This window comes from Pseudopodoces humilis, chromosome 18, assembly GCF_049639895.1.
Source record: "Pseudopodoces humilis isolate 2021_Gansu_Grassland_sample_001 chromosome 18, ASM4963989v1, whole genome shotgun sequence".
NCBI lineage: Eukaryota > Metazoa > Chordata > Aves > Passeriformes > Paridae > Pseudopodoces > Pseudopodoces humilis.
The window spans coordinates 16,870,378-16,890,018 of NC_142217.1; the positions used below are offsets into that span (position 1 = coordinate 16,870,378).

Below are 19,641 nucleotides of genomic sequence, written 5' to 3' on the forward strand. Positions count from 1 at the left end.
TTTTTCTTTTTGGCATTTGTTTTATTTCCCATCACCCTCCGGGATCCCCCAATATTGACCCCGTGACTTTCAACCTACATCCCTCCAATGGTTTCCTCCCTTCTGTGACCTCTTTTGGGGCTTGGTGCTTCTCCACATAGTAGTTTAAGACTAGCCAAAAATGCAAAGCAAGGCTTGAATAACTCTCCTCCAGTGAAAGAGCTGAAAGAACCCTCTGCAGTTGATGCCTTCCGATCCCGCAGCATCAGTGTGTCTGAACATGTGGTCCGCAGGTAGAGGCACTTTGAATGGGGACAATCCAAGAGCAGCTGGGCCCTTGGAGGTTTTGCTGCGAGGGAGGGTGGAAAAGCAGGGTGGATTTTGCATGTGGGATGCTTGCATGACTTGGTTTTCCCATCAAAAACCGGCCTCAGCCACAGGCGAAGGTTTTGGGAAAGCATCCTGAGCTTCCCAAGGCCACGTCGCACCCTGGGTGTCTGCGGCTGCTTTGCCACGTTCTCTGCTGCTTTAGCAATGAAAGATTCTCTTTTCAAAGTAAAGGTGCTGAAGGGGGAATAAAAAACAACCCCAAACAATAAAACCCACACACAAAAAAAAGGAAAAAGGTTGCATTCTGTACAAGTGAGAATCCTGGGTACAACTCACTAAAACTTGAGCCTCCCAAGCAGGGATTTGCTTCAGGAGAGGCTTTGGAAGCTCTGCAAAGTTATGGAGAACCCTCATTCCAATCTAGGAGGAGGAGTTCTGGCCTCAGTTTAGGATTTATTCTTCTGAAGGAGCTGATGAAATGTCCTGGTCTCAAGAATGATGCCATGAAAAACCTGGATTTGTCTTTTCAGAGGGCAGTGGGGGGTGTGCTCAGCCCATATGAATCATTGCTTTCACAACAAAGGAAAACAAGATTTGATTTCAGAGACTGATTTGATCAATTGACAGGTTTTGATGGCAAGCATTGATCTGCTCCAAGGAAAGATGTGAAATAATTAATGCCAGTTTTTAAAATGTATTTCTGGATCATTTCCCTTGGGTGTTGAATTGCTGCACCTGAAGATTTGTGCCTTAACCTGTAGGATGGCTGTCAGTGGAACTTGATTTGGGTTTTTTATTTTTGGCTCTATATGGTGGTTGGGGGAGAGAGGCTGAAGTGACTGAATTAATTCCCCATTAATCATGAGGTGATTTTCTTCTCTTGCATTTCTATGTTAATAGTAGCAACAAAAAGTTCAGATAATTGCTTTTAATGTTGCCACACGATAAAAATTTTGGCTGTACCTCAGCTTAGTTTGTATTATAATGACATAAGGAGTTGTCTTTATAAAATATTGCAGTCCAACCTAAAACAGAAATGGTTTTAAACTGCTTTGCTGATTTGGCTGATTTGAAGGCAGACCTTCTCTCTATTCTTGTGCCAATTTCCTGTTCAGAGTGCAATTTTTTTTCCTGTTTCAAGTTAAATTAGGTCTTACCTAGCTATTGAATTTGGAGGGGAAAAAAACAATATATGGAAGAGCTGCAACAGAGCAAAAAAAGCAAACCACAGGATAATAAAGTGAAGTCTGGAGTGCCCCAGTTTCTGGCTCATGGGCAACCTGCTGCCTGGGAAGCTGGTGCTGCTCATGGGGTGCTTGCCCTCAGCATAGATTAGGAGCTCAAAGCTGCCACTCACTCCTTGCTTGGTGCACTTGCCCATGGGCCACCAACGTCAGAGAGGCCAGCTGGCACTGGAGCCTCTCCAGAGGAACTTCCTGCAGCAGCCTGGGAAGCAGGACACGAGGCTGATCCCAAAATCAGGTTCCCGAGGCCGGGGTGTGGTGGCTGGCACGTGCATGCTCAGCAGGGTCCGTGGGCACGGGGACGTGGTGCCAGCTGATCCGGCACCGCCGTCTTTCTCTTGCAGCCGCATCCAAACCTCCATCACCAGCTCCAGCCTGGGCTCTGCAGATGAAAACTCCATGGCTCAGGCTGATGATAACTTGAAAAACCTGCACCTGGAGCTGACAGAGACCTGCCTGGACATGATGGCTCGATATGTCTTCTCCAACTTCACCGCTGTGCCCAAGAGGTCAGTCAGGGACCAGGGACACCGGCTGGGGTTCAGGCTCATGGTTCACTTCATTGGTGGAAAAACCTTGGGATTCTGGCAGGTTCTGAAGCCCTTCCTTATTGTTAAAATCTTGGCTAAAAAGGTGAGATGAGGGAAGACTGGAGATGGGAAGGCCTTAGAGCTCCTGCCAGGGCCCAAAGGGGCTCCAGGGGAGCTGGAGAGGGATTGGGGACAAGGGGTGGAGGGACAAGACACAGGGAATGGCTTCCCACTGCCAGAGGGCAGGGATAGGTGGGATATTGGGAAGGAATTTTTTTCCTGTCAGGGTGGTGAGACCCTAAAATGAATTTCCCAGAGCATGCCCCATCCCTGGAAGTGTTCCAGACCAGTCGAATGGGGTTTGGAGCAACCTGGGATGGTGGAAGGTGTCCCTGCCCCTGGCAGGGGCTGGCACTGGATGAACTTTAAGGTTCCTCCTAACCCAAACCATTCTGTGGTTCTGCCAAATCCACTGGAGAGAAGCAGCCTTAACCTGTCTGGAGGAGGTGCCCTGAGGGTCTGAGAGCAGGGCTTTGCTCCAGGTCCTTGCAGGACAATCCCAGTGTGCTGCAGCAGCTCCTCCATCGTCCTGGTGGGTCATGGGGATATTGGCAGCCAAGGGGAGTGGCACAAACAGGCAGCACCTCCTGCATGGTTAATGGCACCAGCTCTGTTCTCTGCCTCCTGAGGAATCTCCATCCCAAATGTGTTCCCAGGTCTCCTGTGGGTGAGTTTCTGCTGGCTGGGGGAAGGACCAAGACATGGCTGGTTGGTAACAAGCTGGTGACCATCACTACGAGTGTTGGAACAGGGACAAGGTCCCTGCTTGGCCTGGACTCTGCAGAGTTCCAGAGCACCCCAGAATCAAGGTAGGTGTAGCTCCCATTTCTAGAAATCTCCACCTGACAAAGTCACCTAAACCACTGCTACATCTTTGTAGTTTTTCCTCTAGGTGTGAGAGGAACGTTTTATTTATCCAGCACGGCTGATTCCTCCCTCAACATCACCAATATCTCCTTTCCTACAGCTCAGACCCTGTTTTGCAAGTGAGACAGACCAAGGAAGCTCCAGCCAAGCTGGAATCCCAGGCTGGGCAGCAGGTTTGCAGGAGCTCCCGCAGCAGAGTGCGATCCATGTCAGGTGAGCTCCCATCCTGGGCTCTCCCTGCCGCAGCCTGAAGGTCCAGGTGCCTCCTGTGTCTGAGCCAATTTGAGATCCAGATTTGGTGTTTAATGAGGTAGCAGGAGCTGTTCTCCTCCTGCTTCCCTCTCTTTGCAGGAGAGCTTTGGTGATCACGTAAATTGTATCATAAGGAACACATGGAACATCAAATTCTCTTAACCCCAGCTGGCAGCTGAGCCCTCCCCAGGTGCTCACTTTGTCCCCCATGGGGGGATTGTGGAGAGAACTGGAAGGGGAAAAGTAAGAAAATTTGTGGATTGAGAGAAGAGCAGTTTAATAATTAAAGTAAAACAATAATAATAATAATTGTAATGACAAGGGAAATAAAACCAGGATATTGTGTGTACAGCTGTTAGAGGAGCTTAAAAACCTTGTTCCTGAGGTATTTTTGGGGCTGACTAAGCATGGCTCTCCCTTGGGTTGTGTCTGTCCTGCCAGGTGGTCATGCCTTACGTGTTGGTGCCTTAGACAGCTCAGCCTCCCATTTTCCCAGTGGCTCAACTTCCCAAGGGACACAGGGCCCTCCTGCTCCTGCAGCCCGCCCAGAGAAGGCCAGTCCTGCTCCACAGACAGCCCTGCAGAAGGAAAAAGCCAACTTGGCTGCCTACGTGCCCCTGCTGACCCAGGGCTGGGCAGAGATCCTGGTGCGCAGGCCCACAGGTGGGTACCCGAGTGTGGGCTGGGATCCAGAGCCTGGGGAAGGAGAAAAATCCATATTTTATTGTAAATGGATCTGTTTATGCCTTACTGCCTTTTGAAACTATAGAACCATGGGATGGGCTGGGTTGGAAGGGACCTTAAAGCCCATCCAGGGACACCTTCCATCATCCCAGGCTGCTCCAAGCCCTGTCCAGCTTGGTCTGGAACATTCCAGGGATGCAGGGGTAGCCACAAATCTGGGCAGCTGTGTTTGCTCATAGGGAAGGAATAACAATCTGTTCAAGGCCAAAATGCTTGAACGCCAGTGTGTTCCACAGGATTAACAGGAATTATCTGTTTCAACTAAAAGGTGTTTTGTGAGAAAATAACTGACCTGGTGTTAATTAGGACACCTGAGTGTTTTGGATGCATTTGGGAATCTGCTGTAGCAGTGAGTTACCGGGGATGGGTTTTGAGGAGCTTTGGGGTGAAGTGCAGAGCACCAGGAGCAAAAAATTAATCAAATCATTCTGCAAGAGGACCGAGAACTTGCCACATTTGGGTTTTTTACCTGCAAATTCCAAAAGAATTTGAGCATTTTCAACAGGAGCTGTAACCTCTGGGAGAGCTGGGAGTTCTGACCACTTCCCCCATTGTCTGGTGCAGGCAACACGAGCTGGCTGATGAGCCTGGAGAACCCTCTGAGCCCCTTCTCCTCAGACATCAACAACATGCCCCTGCAGGAGCTCTCCAACGCCCTGATGGCTGCAGAACGCTTCAAGGAGCACCGGGAGACAGCTCTGTACAAATCCCTGTCCGTGCCCTCCTCCAGCCTGGCCACGGGGACGGCCAAGCCCTCGCTGCTGCAGCGCTCCAACACAGGTGGGAGCTGCTGGCTCTGCTGGGTCCCTGCCAGGCTTCTAGAGCAGATGGGAGTGTGAGGGGGGCCAGCAATGAGAAAGGGAATCAGTTCTTGTCCCTAAAAGTGAAAAATTCCCTTCCTCCTTGCTTCTGGGGGAAGAGGAGGACGGGGGAGCAGCGGAGCTGCTTTGGAGGAGTCGTGTGTTTGGTGTGTTCCCCAAATGAAAATGAACAAAGTCATGGATCTGTTCCCTCTCCCACTTGTTTGGGGCTGATCTGGGCATCCCACTTGTGGATGGATCTTTCCATGCAGTGTTTCCATTTCCATTTGTCTTCAGTTTGGGAGTCTGTGTCGGGTGCTCAGAGCTGCAGGTTCCTGGGGCATGGCCTGTTCCAGACCTTGCCAGCCAGGAGGAGCTGGTTGCCTCTGGCTTTTACAGCAGAATGCAAATCCTGTTGGATTTACCCACCTCTGAAAAGGACAGTTCAGCCTGCAGTTGAACCACTCCAGTTCCATTTGCTGGCTTGATTTTAACGCAGTGGCCAAGGATTTTCACTCTGTTTAATGTGGTGCTAGTTCCTCTTTAAAAGAGTTGTTAATGTTGGGAGATTGGTGTTGACCAACAGCTGCAATTTTTAAAGCTTTCTGCAGTCCCTGCTCGAGCTCTTATCAGTGATCTCCAGCACTGAGGCTCTGAGCACTGCAGGCACCGTCAGAACTGAGCAGTGGTACCAGCAGACCAGGCTTTGCTGGGGAAAAATGGGATGGATTGTCTCAAATCCAGTAAAAATGCCAGTTTTAAGCAGGGCAGAGTATTGTTTTAGTATTTCAGAGCATGTAAACACAAAATTGGAGTCAAAATCAAATTATCACCTCTTACAAACAAACAAAAAAACCTAAATCTATTTTCCAGAAACACTTTTGTGACTCTAAAAATCTGTGCTGTGTGGAGCTGGGTGGAGAGCTGAGCCCACAGCACCTGAATGCCACTCCTGTGCCAGTCTGAGAGTAATTTTGGCCACATCCTTGTTAACCAGACTTGCTGGAGCTGGCTGGGCAGTGACTGGAAGAAGTTTTGCTGTCAGACTGTCACGTGCCTGTTCTGCCTCTTCAGAGGTTAAACCTCTGTGAGTCTTTACCCAGATTTTTCAGATTCTTCTGTGGGTTTAAAAGTTGACCTTGTGCAGGTCAGGAAAGGCTCAGCCTGGTTTCCTGTGTGTGCTGGGATATCAGGAAGGGATTTTCTGTTCCTAAGCCTCACAAAATGCATTCTGCAAAGGGAGCAGTTGGAGCCTGCACTGTTGGATGTGTTTATTCCTCCTTATTCGTGTTGAGACCTTGTGCCCTTAAAGTGTCCCTTTGGCATCTGGTGAGCTTATCCCAGCTTGTTCTTTCCTTTGTTTCATTTATTTATTTGTTTGTTTTAAACTAGGCTCTTGGTTACATTTTAAACTCTGTGCTTTTTAATTTTTTTATATTTTTTTTCATATAGTCTCTCCTTCCTTTTGATGTAGCTGCTCACTTGATTTCCCTTTGCAGTGGCCTCTTTCTCTTCCATGTACCAGTCCAGTTGTCAAGGGAAGTTGCACAGGAGCATATCCTGGGCAGGTATATTTATATATCTTTAAGGAAAAAACCAACCAAACAGTATTGCCATAGAAGAACACCTCTGATTCATAGAAAATGTATTCCTCATCCCTCATTTCCCCCTTCCATGTCTCCTGTCTGTCCCCAGTCTCATCACTCTCAACAAATGGGATCTTGACTAGCATGAAGAAGTCCAAGCCAGATCCAACATTTGCAAGTGCAGATTTACAATTCCTTAAAGCAACTTTGCTGTTAGCTGGGGTGGCTTGTGAGTCATGAGGCCAGTGTTAAATGACCTGTCAAAAACGTGGCTGGATTAATTAATTCTTCATTTGCAGCTCCATTTTCCAATTGGCTTTGTGTTCTGCTCAGTGGAAAAGCTCCCAGTTGTGAGGAGAGCAGCGTGTGCTGCAGGACAGGCTCCCCTTGGAGCTGCTCAGCCCACAGGGATCTGCCAGAATTGGGCACAGAAAGATAAAAGCAGCTGATAATATGTAGATATTTGATATATGGATAAAGTTCAGCCAGCATGGAGGCTGGTTGAGAGATTTTTAAATAAAAAGGAAATATATTTCAGCAGAAAACCTGCTAAATTTTACCTTTTAGAGGCTCTGTAATAACATAAAATCTTTCTCCACTTCAGTAAAATTGATTTCATAATTAAATGGAGATCAAATTACACACCTTATGAGCACAGCACCTGCATTGCTTTGATAACCTGCAATGCTTTGTGATTTTAATTAGAGGGTTCAAATGTCTTTCTGCCTCTTTCCTTCACTGGAAAACTCCCAGAAGAGCAGTGGGGTGTTCTGAGCTGCTGCTGGTTGCTGTCAGAGTCCTCTCAAAGCAACACAAAGCTGCTGCAGTTCAATATTTTTCTGTACTTCCCTCTGCTCCTGTTATTCTCTTCCCACCTAAAGAATAATTAGTGCTTGGGTTGTTTGAAATCTCGGCAGCGGTGTAGGAGGGGAGCTTGGAAGCACTGGGTATCTGCAGGTGTGTTCTGGCTTGGACAGCTAACCAGATCAGCACGTTGTTTTGGTTCCTTTTGGTTTGTTTTGTATTTTTAGAAGGTTTGTGTGTGCAATGCTAACTCTTAATTGCTTCTTTGAAATAACTTTGGTCCTGCGAGCTGAAATCAATCCAGGAAAAGCTGCTTTAGTGATTTTTTTTTTCTTTGTATTTTATTTTATTTTTTTTATAATTTTGCTGATTTTCTTTATATTTTTGTGTGTGCTAATTTTTGGTTTTATTATTGTTATTATTTTGGAAAACAAATCTTGGCCTTTCAGATTGGTCTTCCAGTCCCTTGTGTGCATAATGGGAAAGCCTCCTGTTCTCCAGCCTTTTCCTCAGGACAAAAAGCAAGGCCAGGAGGAGCCTTTGGTCAGACTCATCCCTGTGGTCAGTGCCTGGAGCAGATCCAAGGTTAAATCCTCCACGTAGGCAGGGCTTCCACGGAGCTTTTTTTGTCAGTGTGGTTCCAGTCCCCGTGTGTCTGAGCAGATGCCACCAGTGTCACCCCTGCTCTCGTCCTTCCACACGTTCAGGCCCGAATCTCTCTGCTTCTCCCGAGGCATTCTAGGAAAGCTGCCAAACTGCAAGGAAATGGCTCCTAGGAAAATTCCTTATCTCCTTGTAGGCCTCAAGGCACGGGAGCGTTGCATTTCAGCACAAGAAAAGCTGCCTTTGCCGCAGCCTTGCGCAGAGCTGATGTCTGCAGCAAGCTTTAATCCCCTGTTTCCTACCCCTGTAGTTGCTGTCTGTGCTGGTAACCCACGTCCAGGCTCCCGTTTCCTCACCCTGTGTCCGTCAGAAACAATTGGAAAAAAAAACCCCAGCAGCACCTCGCGGGCCCAAGGCGGGCTGTGAGGCGTGAGGTGATTTATTCCCTGGAAAAAGGGGAGCCAGGAGCGAGTCTGACGTGAGGAGAGATCCTTCCACACGGCCTTCCCTTGAGATCCCGTGGGGAAAAGGCTGGGACGTGAGAGGAGAGGAGAGGAGAGGAGGGGGCCTGTCCCCGTCCCCTCTCCACAGCTCCCGTGCCGGTGTCTCCGTAGAGTCGGCCGTGGTGCTGGAGGAGGGGAGCACGGGTGACATGGAGCTCAGGGAGGCCGAGTCCCCCACAGAGTCCCCCGAGAGCGAGGACGTGGAGACCTCGTGTTCCGAGCACGTCCTGAGCGAGGAGAGGTTTGGGAAGGCCCAGGACTCCTACAGCAGGGTAAGGACAGGCCCGGGGCGAGCAGGGGGTGACAGCCGGGGGGGGATTGGCCATCAGTCCCCTCAGAAACAGCACAATGATGGTGCTGGGGGGATTCAGGGGATCCCTGCTTTATCCACGCTGCTTTGTGCACCTTTCCTTGGAAGTGTTGGGGCGCCTTGAGCGTTGCTGTTGTCAGCTTTTATTGTGGCTGTCGGGAAAAGGAAGGAATCCTTCCCTGGGAGGGTGGGCAGGCCCTGGCACAGGGTGCCCAGAGAAGCTGTGGCTGCTCCTGGATCCCTGAAGTGTCCCAGGCCGGGCTGGACAGGGCTGGGAGCAACCATGGGATGAGCTTTGAGGTCTATCCCAACCCAAACCGTTCTGGGATTCTCTGACTCCATGAAAACTGTTAATCTTTTTTATTTTTATTTTTCCCAGTCCTCCTCCACGTCCAGCCAGGAGGACAAGTCGCTGAAGTCGGAGGAGCTGGTGGAGGGGGGGATCCCCATCGGCAGGGAGGAGGGCCGGGTGCTGGAGGAGCTCTCCTTCCAGCCCTCGCAGCCCCTCAGCAAGTCCAGCTCCTCCCCGGAGCTGCAGACCCTGCAGGAGGTGCTCAGGGATGCCAACGGCCGGGAGGTGCCCAGGAGGCTGAGCACAGAAGTGAAATCCAAATCCCAGTCGGGGAACCTGGAAGGGGAAGGGCTGGGCAGCTGGCTGGGCAGGGGGGAGGACAGCAGGGCCACCGGGCCGGGCGCTGGCACCGCCGCTGGCGCCTCGCCCCGCTCGCCCTCGGGCCACCGGCCCCGCGGCTACACCATCTCCGACTCGGCCCCGTCCAGGAGGGGCAAGAGGATCGACAGGGACGCCTTCAAGGGCAGGGCAGCAGCGTCCAACGCCGAGAAAGTGCCCGGGATAAACCCCAGGTGTGTGCAGGGCCCCTGAGCTGCTCCATCGCGGCTCCTGCGGGGCCTCTGCAGTCTGATTAATGAATTAATTACAGTTAATTACCTGCTTTATTCAGGAGCTGATCCAGACCTGTTGAGCACACTGCCCCACCCAGTCAACTTTGGGATTAGGGACCACAGCTCCCAAATGGTGAAAGAAATAGATGGATAGTTTCCTTCTGTACTTAATGTGCTTAATTTAGGGGCTGTGCTTTGGTCACAGGTTACCCAGAGTTAATTTTGCTGTGAACAGGGGGGATTGCTAGTTTTGCATTTCAAGAAATAGAATGTGCAAAATCCTAACGAGAAGGAAAAGAAAGGTTGTCATAGTTGCCTTTTGAACCTGGGATATTGTTAGCAGTCCAAAATTGCATGGTGAGACAATTTCCATCTGGTTGAGGGCAGGTAAGATGCAAATGTCTGTGCAGTCATGTGTCTGAGAGCCCAGAAATGCCCCCAGAGCTGTGGAGGGTATTCCTGCTCCTCCATTCCGTGCCTTTGAACAGGGAATTTGTGTGGCTGCTGCTGTTTGACACATCACTGTTTTTCTGACAGGGGTCTATTGCAAACTGCAGGTAGTCCAGGCACTCAGAGTGTCTCTAAAATACGAATAATACCCTGTTAGCATTTTAATTCCTCCCATTTTTGTGTTGTGCATAACGTTCTTACCTCCAACAGATGAAAACTGACTTAATTTTTGTGGTAACAGACTTTTCCCTCCCTCTCTCCTTCAGCTTTGTGTTTTTACAGTTGTACCACTCCCCCTTCTTTGGTGATGAAAACAACAAACCCCTGTTGTTGCCAAATGAGGTAGGCAAGGAGTTGTATAAATCCCTCATTTTTTTAACCTCATTGTTTTCTTGGAATGCAGATGATAATTGCAAATGTCCAGCTCAGACAGTTGACAGGTGTTTCCTCCCTGCAGGGCCACAGGTGGGAGATTTGTGTTGGGCTTGTGGAGGGGGTTTTTTGAAGCTGTCAGAGTGCTGGGATGGTTGGGCTTGGGAGGGAGCTCCCTGGGCAGGGACACCTCACCCTGGCTCAGCCAGGTCCCTGTTCTGCTCACAGACATTTGAGAGGTCAGTGCAGCTCCTGGACCAGATCCCATCCTACGACACACACAAGATCGCAGTGCTCTACGTTGGGGAGGGCCAGGTGAGTGTGTGCAGGGGTCTGAATCCTTAGGGAATGTTGGGAACCTCTCCATCTGTGGGGTTTTCCCTGTGGGATTTCCCCTGCTCCCACAGCAGCCTTGCTTTTCCTATTTCCTACGCTAAAAATCTGCATGAAACCCTTCTGTGAGGGCAATCACCCTAATCCCAGGGAGAGATCATCCAGGGGCTGGTGCTGCTGGTGCTGCTGGTGCTGAGTGTGACATGTGGCACGTCCCTGTGTCCCAGAGCAACAACGAGATCGCCATCCTGTCCAACGAGCACGGCTCCTACCGCTACACCGAGTTCCTCACGGGCCTGGGGAAGCTCATCGAGCTCAAGGACTGCCAGCCAGACAAGATCTACCTGGGAGGCCTGGATGTGTGTGGGGAGGATGGGCAGTTCACCTACTGCTGGCACGATGACATCATGCAAGGTGAGCTGGAAGGATGGTTTGTGTCTTCTCACCTTACCTGACCTGCCTTCCACGCTGCTTCCTTCCCAGGGACGTTGTGAGGATGTCCTGGGCTCCGATCCCCTCCTGTTCTCTCTGCTAGCTCTGCAAGCCACGTGATAAAGTTCAGGGTTAGGTTAAACACACCTGCCTTAACAACAAACATCACACCAGTTTGATAATGGTCTGCTCTGTGAACCTTTTAAGGCAGGCAGGGTTTGGTGTAGAGATGTAGCTGTCTGTCCCCAGCTGCTGTAAAAGGTGAGGGTGGTGTCAGTCACGCTGCGTTTCTCTGGAGAGGACTTTGGAGCAGGGGCTGTCACTGCTGTGGCCGTGGCTCATGTCACTGCAGTGTCCCCCAGCTCCTGCAGCACCGAGCAGTGCAGAAATCATCCAGTATCCAGCAGGATGTGGTGAAATTCCCAAATTTGTGCTCATCACGTGGAGTCCAGTTCCATGGGGTGGCTGCAGGTCACTCCCTGGGGCTCTGCAGAGCTCAGCTAGAGCGAGTCCCGGTTTAAGCTCTTTTGCCTCTTTCGTCCCTAAGCCAGGGTCTCCTCCCTGTGCTGCTGTGTCACTCCACTGGCTGCTGCACTCCAGGGACCCCTGGAGCATCCAGTGGGGCTGGATTCAGCTGTCACAAACTGGGACAAGCCTATCAAGGGAGCAGTTTGTATTTTTGTTACTGGCATTGCTGCTTGCCCAGCCTAAGGATCTGTGTTCCCTCTCCAGCCATTTTCCACATTGCTACTCTGATGCCCACAAAGGATTTGGATAAATACCGCTGTGACAAGAAGAGGCACCTGGGGAATGATTTTGTTTCCATTGTTTACAATGATTCTGGAGAGGATTTTAAACTGGGCACAATAAAGGTAGGGGATTTTCCTTGTGGGTGTGAAACCTTCATGTGTGTGTGGGTGTTACCCTAAAAACTGTGGGGATTATGGGAGGAGCTTTCTCTGATGGGTTCACTGGTGTGTGTTCATGGCATTCACAAACCAGGGAAATGTTTCTGACTCTTTCTTTGGCTTCTCCTTAGGGGCAGTTCAATTTTGTGCATGTGATCATCACCCCCCTGGACTATGACTGTAACCTGGTGACGCTGCAGTGTCGGAAAGGTGGGAATTCCTCAGCCTTTGCTCTGCTGGGGGTTTGAGTTTCGAACAAAGTTAAAAGTTCCAGGAGAAGCTCTCTGGAACCAGTTTTCCCAGTTAGGTTCCTTCTCTGGGTTGCTCATGTTGTGTTCAAGCTCAGGACCCAGTGCCAGCAGCAGAGCAGAGCCCTCCCTCCAACAGCTGGAGGACACAGAGGGTTCAGCAGTGCTGGGGCAGCCGTTCTACCAAAGGGGTGCTTCTGGGTGTTTTGGCTCACACTTTGGTTCATGTGAGAACCCAGCAGGGTCTCCCCAAACCTTTATGGAACAGCCAGAATTTGGGGGCCAGTTGTGTTAAACTGCAGTGCAGGTTCTGTGGGAGTGGGAGCTGTGGAGCTTGTGGGGACTTGGTTGATCCAATTCCTCAGGTTTATTTGACTTAGATATTTAATTTTAGGCAACCTTTGCTTCTTCTTAACTGTCATACAAGAATTTTTTTCTTATTCCTTTAAAGACATGGAGGGTCTGGTGGACACAAGTGTTGCCAAGATCATCTCTGACAAGAACCTGCCCTTCGTGGCCCGTCAGATGGCCCTGCATGCCAACGTGAGTACCCCCAGCTCCCTGAGCTTCCAGCTGCTGCCTTGGCCCATCACCAGCTTCCAAGGAAACAGGCAGGGCCTGCTAAAGCAAAGAAACTTTTCTACTTGAGCTTGAAGCCAGAGTTGGCACCTGAGCAGTCCTAACTCAGAGCTGGATTGCAGTTGCTGTCAAACTGCACTAAAAAATCGGATTAATTTTATTGTTGTGCTTATGTTAATGTGGTTCCTCTCTTTCCCTGCTTCTCCTCACCCTTCCCAACCCAGATGGCTTCCCAGGTCCACCACAGCAGATCCAACCCCACGGACACCTACCCCTCCAAATGGATCGCGAGGCTGCGCCACATCAAGAGGCTCCGGCACCGGGTGAGTGCAGCTGCTGAGGGGTGGAACTGGGGTGGACTGAGACTCTTACTGCAACTGAGGCAGGTAAAACCAGAAGTGGCTGAGTGAGAGGAGGGCTGTGTGTTACAGAGATTAGAATCCAGCTGGTCATGGAATCACAGTTTGGGTTGGAAGGGACCTTAAGGATCATCCAGTTCTGTTGTGGGAATGACAAGTGTGGCAATGTCAAACCACTTCACTGGCAGGCAGGGCTTTGGGAAGCTTAATCCTGGAATCCCAGAGTCACTGGTGTTGGAAAAGCCCTCCCAGCCCATCGAGTCCAGCCTGTGCCCGATGCCCACCTTGTCCCCAGCCCAGAGCACCGAGTGTCACATCCAGACACTCCCTGGGCACTCCAGACCTCCCTGGGCAGCCCCTGCCGAGGCCTGACCCCTCTTTCCATGGAGAAATTCCTCTTGATATCCAATACCTGGACACAGAGTGGCACCCCCACAGTGTCCTGGTAACCTGCCCTGCCCAGATGGAGATTTGGAAAGAGTTTTGGAGAGAATGGAGCTCACCTGCTCTCCGTTGCCTTTCAGCTCCGTGAAGAGACACAGTACCAGAGCCCTGGCCTTCCCCTGCAGCTGCACCCCTCTGCCCCCACAAAACCCCCTCCCCAGATGCCCCAGGACCCCCCTCCCAGCTACGAGACGGGGCAGAGGAAGAGGCTGATCTCCTCCGTGGATGATTTCACCGAGTTCGTGTAGGGCCAGGCTCGGGGTGTCCCTGCTGGGACACTGAGGCTGTGGAATTGTGTTCCCTGCATGGACACAGGGATTGGGAGGCACAGCCTGGCTGCTCCTTGCATGTGGACTTGGCATTGAACCTGCCAGGAGCTTTGGGTGCCCCTGAGGACGACACTGGATTCCCAGCAGAAGCTCCCAGAGGCCCAACCCACTGGGTTTGGTTTGATTTGAGCTGTTTCAAAGCTTCTCTGTTGGGAACTTCCCTGCAGAACCTTTCTTTGGACTCCTTCCACACCAGCTCCTGGTGGAAGCAGACAAAGGATGATTTTCTGCAGTTCCTCACGTGAAGATACAGGAATTGTGGGATTTTTGAGGACTCTATTGGAAATGAAAATTGAAAATCCAGTTGCTATTTCTGAGCACCCCAGAATCCCAGCTCCTCCCTGAACCTCGGGGCTGTCAGCACTTGGACTCTTCAAGCTCTGACTCATTCTGCTGCCAGCTCTGGAAAGAGTTAATTTGGGTTCTTTTCTGCCCAAAATGCTGCTTAACTTCCCAAGGTTTGTCTCTATTTTGGTCATCTGCAGAACTTCCCTGGTTGTGGGAATGCTGGGGTGTCTCATCCTTCCCCACACACCTGATAAATCCCTTTTTGACTGCTGACAAGTCTTGGGGCATCATCTTCCTGGGAGTTTTGTTCATTCCCTGACAGGGAGGCTCTCAGGGGAGCCTGAAGCAGTTCAGTTGGAGCTTCCAGGGCAGGTGGGCACAGCTGGAATGGGACTTGCAGCCCCTCCTGAGGCAAGGAGGGCACCAGACACTACAGCATCCAACTGGGAGGCACCTGTCAGCTGGATTATACTGTGAGAACTTCATCTCCTGCTTTGTCCCTGCATGGGAAGCGTGGATTTGGGAATGGCTGCCAGCAGGGAGATGAAGACAAGTGCAATGTGCACGTGGGACTGTGAAGGGACAGGTGAGGGGACAAAGGGCCCTCACCTGTGCAGGTGTGTGGGAACACCGAGTGTCCGTTGTGTTTGAGTGTTTATGAGTCGTAAAGGAAATAAAATATTTGTCTGATCTGTGTGTTCTTGATGCCCTGGGAAAGTTCAAACCCTTTCCTGATCATTTAAATCCTTCCTCCTTTCCTGGTTTCGTTTCCCAGCCTGTTGCTCATGGAACCACCCCCCCCTCTGAGTGCTGGACACACGGATTCCCAGCTGTGTTCCAGGCCCTGGACTGGAATATTCCCTGGGGATATTTCCTCTGTCAGCTTGTGCCACCCCCACTGAGCTCATCCCTTAATACCAGCCCTGACAGGCTGCAGGATTCTCATGCTGTGCAGGGGATCTTAATTAAAATGATGGCTGCAGAGAGAATGAGGGTGGGGTGGAGCAGGACAAAACCACCTGAGCCAGGTTTTGTAGCAGTCAGTGTTTATTTGACTTTGTCACTTTGTAAGAAACATCCCCACAGTTACAAAATACACCACTTTTGTTTGCAGTGAAATGCTGACCAGACAGGAACCGTTGGCATTTTGGTCACAATCATTGTTTTTTTTTTAAAAAAAAAAAAAAATTAGAAAAAAAATAAGGCACTTACAGAAATCCCTCCCTCTCCCTTGGAACGAATGGATGGGGGTTTCATTTTTCATTTAAGCAGCTTGATCCTGATACATCATTGTGAGATTCAAGGCAATAAATAAGACACCATCTCTCGGTGACTACAGACACAAAAATATACATTCAGGGGGATTGATGGGCTTTGAGTCAAGTTTATTGCTGTGAGGGTGTAACTCCATGGCTGAACGCCTCTGGCTGCAGAGGAGCCTTAGCTGGGACATGGAGGGGACCCTGGGACACTGCTGGAGCTGGCACAGGAGCTGCTGCACTGAGAACTGTGAGTGCTGGAAGCTGTGGGTGCTGCCCACCACGCAGGGCTGGGCTTTTCAAGGAACTGTGGGTGGCAGAGCTGCTCTCCGTACTTCAGGGAAGTAGGGCAGTTGTCTGATCCCGTTTCTGCTCCTCTGGGATCAGAAGGAGCACTTGGTAAGGTCACACACACCGAGTCACACTCACACACACACGCAGGGCAAGAACGGGCACTTGGGAACAAAAATCCAGATGGATTTGGGGAGCATCTTTGTTCCAGCTGCCCCTTAGCTTAGGAATGGCTGCTCAAAAACATCTGCTGGCCCCTCCTGCCTCTGTCTCCTCCCTCCTGCTCCCAACCTCTTCTAATGAGGATACTCGAGCCTCTGCATCAGGAACTGAACTTTTTGGCTCTTCAAGAAACTTCCAAGACCTGCTTGGTTCATTTGGGACATTCCAATCACTGGATATTCCCACTGAGCCCTTGGGGTGGCTGGATCTACACCCCTGGTGCTCCACACAGGTGAGATGGGTTGTGCCAGGGCAGGTTTGTGGGGAAAGGAGCTTTGGAGCTGGAAGGGCCCAGGGGCCATCCCAGATCTCTGGGCCACCTCACCACTGCTTCTTTTACTGCCTTGGTTTGGGGACGTGGCTCTGGCACTGTCCCTGTCACCAAAAAGGAGTCATGGATGTGCCAGAGCTGAGCCTGGTGCTGTGCTGCCTGGGAAGTTAAAGGAACAAAAAAATCAAGGCAAAGTTTTCTATGTCTGCCTTGAAAACCAGTTTTTTTTTTTCTGGGGACAGAGCACAAAGCTGACCAGCACCTGGTCCCAGCCCTGAGCTCAGGCTCCAGCTGCTGGTTCTGCCTGCTCCAGGAACCTCCCTGTCCCACTCCTGCCCTCTGGGCCCTTCTCTGCCCTCTCCCACCCTGTCCTGGTTACCAGGATTGCATTTCTCCCCTCTGCACTCCACTTCTCTGTCCCTCTGCTTTTCCAACACCTCCGTGCTGACCAAGCACCACCTCACTCGTCTTCTGCCCTCATCCCTCCGCAACCTTCCCACAACATCTGTCCTGCACAGCACCTGAGATTTCCAAAGGTACCTCAGACCTGTCCCAAAGGCATCCCAGAGCAGCCAGGCTGCCTCACCCAGCCAAGGAAGCAGATGGATGCAGGAACGAAACTTCCACAAGTATCTGACACAGCTGGGGGCTGGAGGGGAGGCTCGGGAGGGGATGGAGCAGTGCAAGTGCTTTAGGAGCTCTCCTTCTCCACCTGGAAAAGTCTCCCCTGCAGCTCTGTCCCCCTCAGCCTTCCCTTCCACCCTCTCACCTGCCCAAAGCATGGAGCAGGTTCTGGAACACACTGGGGGCTTTTCCCCATCCACCTGTGGCCACTGCCCCGAGCCAGCCCAGGAGAGCACACGCACCACACACACACAGACACCCAACCCTTATATACACAGGACATTCTCAGGAAGAAGCACTTAATACATCCTTTAAATAACTCTGACAATAGTGTTCTGTCTCCTATCTACATGTTTCAAACACGGTACCGATGCTATGAAAATATAGCAAACATACAAAAATATATACATTTAAAAACCAAACAAACCCCGTATAAATTACTTACAATAGCCATAAGGTGAAATGGGGCTGAGGAGAGGAAGGCAGCGCCGGGGAGGGACTTCAGGCACCCCCAGGCTGTGATTCTGGGGGGGCTCCATGGCACAGGCCAGCTGTAGCCCAGCAGCTGTAGCCCAGCACATGGTGAATCCCAGCTGGCAGGGCTGGAGGGACCCCAAAAAAAGCTCCCTCAGGGCTTCACCTGCCTCCTTCGTGCTCAGGGAAAGTGCTGGCACGGCTGCCTGAGCTGGGGCTGCGCTCCCCTCCTCCCTGCCCATTTCAGTTTATGATTTAAACAAACAAAATACTGCTTTTGTGATATATTATCCCATTCTTAGCTCGCACGTGTCACTGGTAGCCGAGGAAAGCCTTGTTTAAAGTGCTGGGCAGTACATAGGAACAAGTAAACCAAAAAAAAAAAAAAAAAAAAAAAAAAATACATATACTTAGGGCAATACATTCCTTGGGTTAGACAAGCCAAGCAGCCAGCGGCGCCTGCACCCCGGGGCCACGGTGGGAGGACAGGGCAGGAGGGGAACACAGGGACACCAGCACATTGGGAATCCCACACTGGGAGATGGGAATCCCACACTGGGAATCAGGAACCCCATGATGGGAGTTTGGGAACCCCATGACGGGAGTTTGGGAATCCCACACTGGGAATCAGGAACCCCACGATGGGAGTTTGGGAACCCCATGATGGGAGTTTGGGAACCCCACGATGGGAGTTTGGGAACCCCACGATGGGAGTTTGGGAACCCCACGATGGGAGTTTGGGAACCCCATGATGGGAATTTGGGAATCCCACGCTGGGAGTTTGGGAACCCCATGATGGGAGTTCGGGAACCCCAAGCTCGGAGGTGGCTGAGGCAGCCCAGGGGTTTCTCATCCCCAGCTCGCTGCAATGTCCCTTGTTTTAAATATTTGCTTTCTTTAAATACGAATAATAGAACCAATTTCTGGAGGATAAAAGTAGCCAATACTGGAAATTAACTGCTCTGGGTGTAGATAGCATTTCTCTATATATCTATTTACGCTTAAAGAACACAAGGTGGGTTAAATACCTTCTCGAAAGCTGTCGCTTTCCTCCACAGTGCGTCTGGTCGACAAAAATCCAAGACTTGGTTCAAACCTTCAAGGCCTGGCGCTCTCCTCTCCCTTTCCCATCCGGCACAGCCAGCAGGGAAGGGGGGGAGCTTTGTCCCGTCCCCCCGTGCCCACCTGTGGCCGCTCCACACCCCCTGTCAGCAGCGGGGATCTCCTGCACCTGCTCATCCCCGGGGGAAGGCTCGGCCTCCTCCCCTTCCATCCGCGCCCCCGAGCGCTCCGGAGGGCCCGGCCGGCCCGGCCGAGCAGCTGCGGGCGGGCACAGCCCGCCCCGGGCAAAGCCCTGCCGGGGCACCGCTCCCGCAGCCTTTACTTGACCGTGGGGTGCACCCGGTTCTTGGCCCGCAGGGGCCGCTTCCTCCTGCCCGCGGTGGCCTTGCCCGGAGCCGCGCTGCCCGCCCGGCCCGCCCGCAGCAGCCGGCCCGGCCCGGCCCCGCCACAGCGCGGGGACAGCGGCTCCGGGGACGGCGGCTCCGGGGACGGGCCCCGCTCCGAGCTGCCCGAGCAGCCCCGGCCCGGGCCCCCCTCGGGCCCGCGGGGCCTCCTGCGGGCTCGGCGGCTCCGGGAGAACTCGAGCAGGTGCTCGATGCGGGACACGTCCTCCGTCACCCGATTGACGCGGTCGAACTGCGCCAGCAGCATCTCGAAAAGCGACAGCAGGCGCTGGATGTCGGCGTCCACCTCCAGGCTGTCGCGGGCGCTCAGCACCAGGCTCAGCCCGTCCAGCTGGCTGGAGGACGTGGAGGCCCGGGAGCTGTCGGAGGCAGCGCTGGGAGTGGGGCCCCGGAAGGATTTGGAGTCGCTGGAGTCTCGGGAGGGCAGCGGCTCCATCCCCTCGAACCTCACCTTGTGTCGGAACTGGCGGGGAAGAGGAGGAAGGGGCAGGGTTAGGGCAGGAGCTGGGGAGTGGGAACGCTCCGCACAGCTCCAGGGATGCTCCTGGTGTGGCAGGCGTGGCCTGGGGCTGGATCCCAGCTAAAGCCGGTGGGACAGCGGGGCTGAGGATGGGCAGCTGATGCCCGTACAGTTCCCCATCTCTCTCGGGCCCCGGGGGTGGCCACTGCTCCGGCCCTCGCCCGCCAGGCGGGCCGCAGGAAGGAGCCAGAGGCAGGGAAAGGCCAAGGACGGCAGATGCTGCTCTGTGCCACCGGGCCCCTTCTCCACAGAGCCCC

General features: G+C 52.1%; 2 protein-coding genes across 8 annotated transcripts in view; one reads left to right on the plus strand and one right to left on the minus strand.

Moving 5' to 3' along the window:
• Positions 1-14,947, plus strand: part of TSC2 (TSC complex subunit 2) — a 32,356-nt gene extending 17,409 nt beyond the window's left edge. For 2 of the 7 annotated variants that reach the window (XM_014252562.2, XM_014252556.2), the window contains exons 26-42: positions 141-272; positions 1,898-2,062; positions 2,800-2,952; positions 3,111-3,223; positions 3,704-3,925; positions 4,571-4,786; positions 6,306-6,374; positions 8,414-8,574; positions 8,992-9,476; positions 10,232-10,307; positions 10,566-10,652; positions 10,898-11,084; positions 11,835-11,974; positions 12,142-12,220; positions 12,710-12,801; positions 13,062-13,160; positions 13,721-14,947. In XM_014252562.2, the coding sequence (XP_014108037.1) occupies positions 141-272; positions 1,898-2,062; positions 2,800-2,952; positions 3,111-3,223; positions 3,704-3,925; positions 4,571-4,786; positions 6,306-6,374; positions 8,414-8,574; positions 8,992-9,476; positions 10,232-10,307; positions 10,566-10,652; positions 10,898-11,084; positions 11,835-11,974; positions 12,142-12,220; positions 12,710-12,801; positions 13,062-13,160; positions 13,721-13,888 (2,644 nt within the window). In that variant the 3' untranslated portion in view covers positions 13,889-14,947. The remainder of the gene's footprint in view (positions 1-140; positions 273-1,897; positions 2,063-2,799; positions 2,953-3,110; positions 3,224-3,703; positions 3,926-4,570; positions 4,787-6,305; positions 6,375-8,413; positions 8,575-8,991; positions 9,477-10,231; positions 10,308-10,565; positions 10,653-10,897; positions 11,085-11,834; positions 11,975-12,141; positions 12,221-12,709; positions 12,802-13,061; positions 13,161-13,720) is intronic. The other 5 variants (XM_014252557.2, XM_014252558.2, XM_014252559.2 and 2 more) reach the window with 5 other exon arrangements.
• Positions 14,948-15,319: 372 nt separating this feature from the next.
• PKD1 (polycystin 1, transient receptor potential channel interacting) overlaps positions 15,320-19,641 on the minus strand; it is a 78,809-nt gene continuing 74,487 nt past the window's right edge. The window contains exon 46 of the mRNA XM_005523215.2: positions 15,320-19,327. Within this exon, the coding sequence (XP_005523272.2) occupies positions 18,779-19,327 (549 nt within the window). The 3' untranslated portion in view covers positions 15,320-18,778. The remainder of the gene's footprint in view (positions 19,328-19,641) is intronic.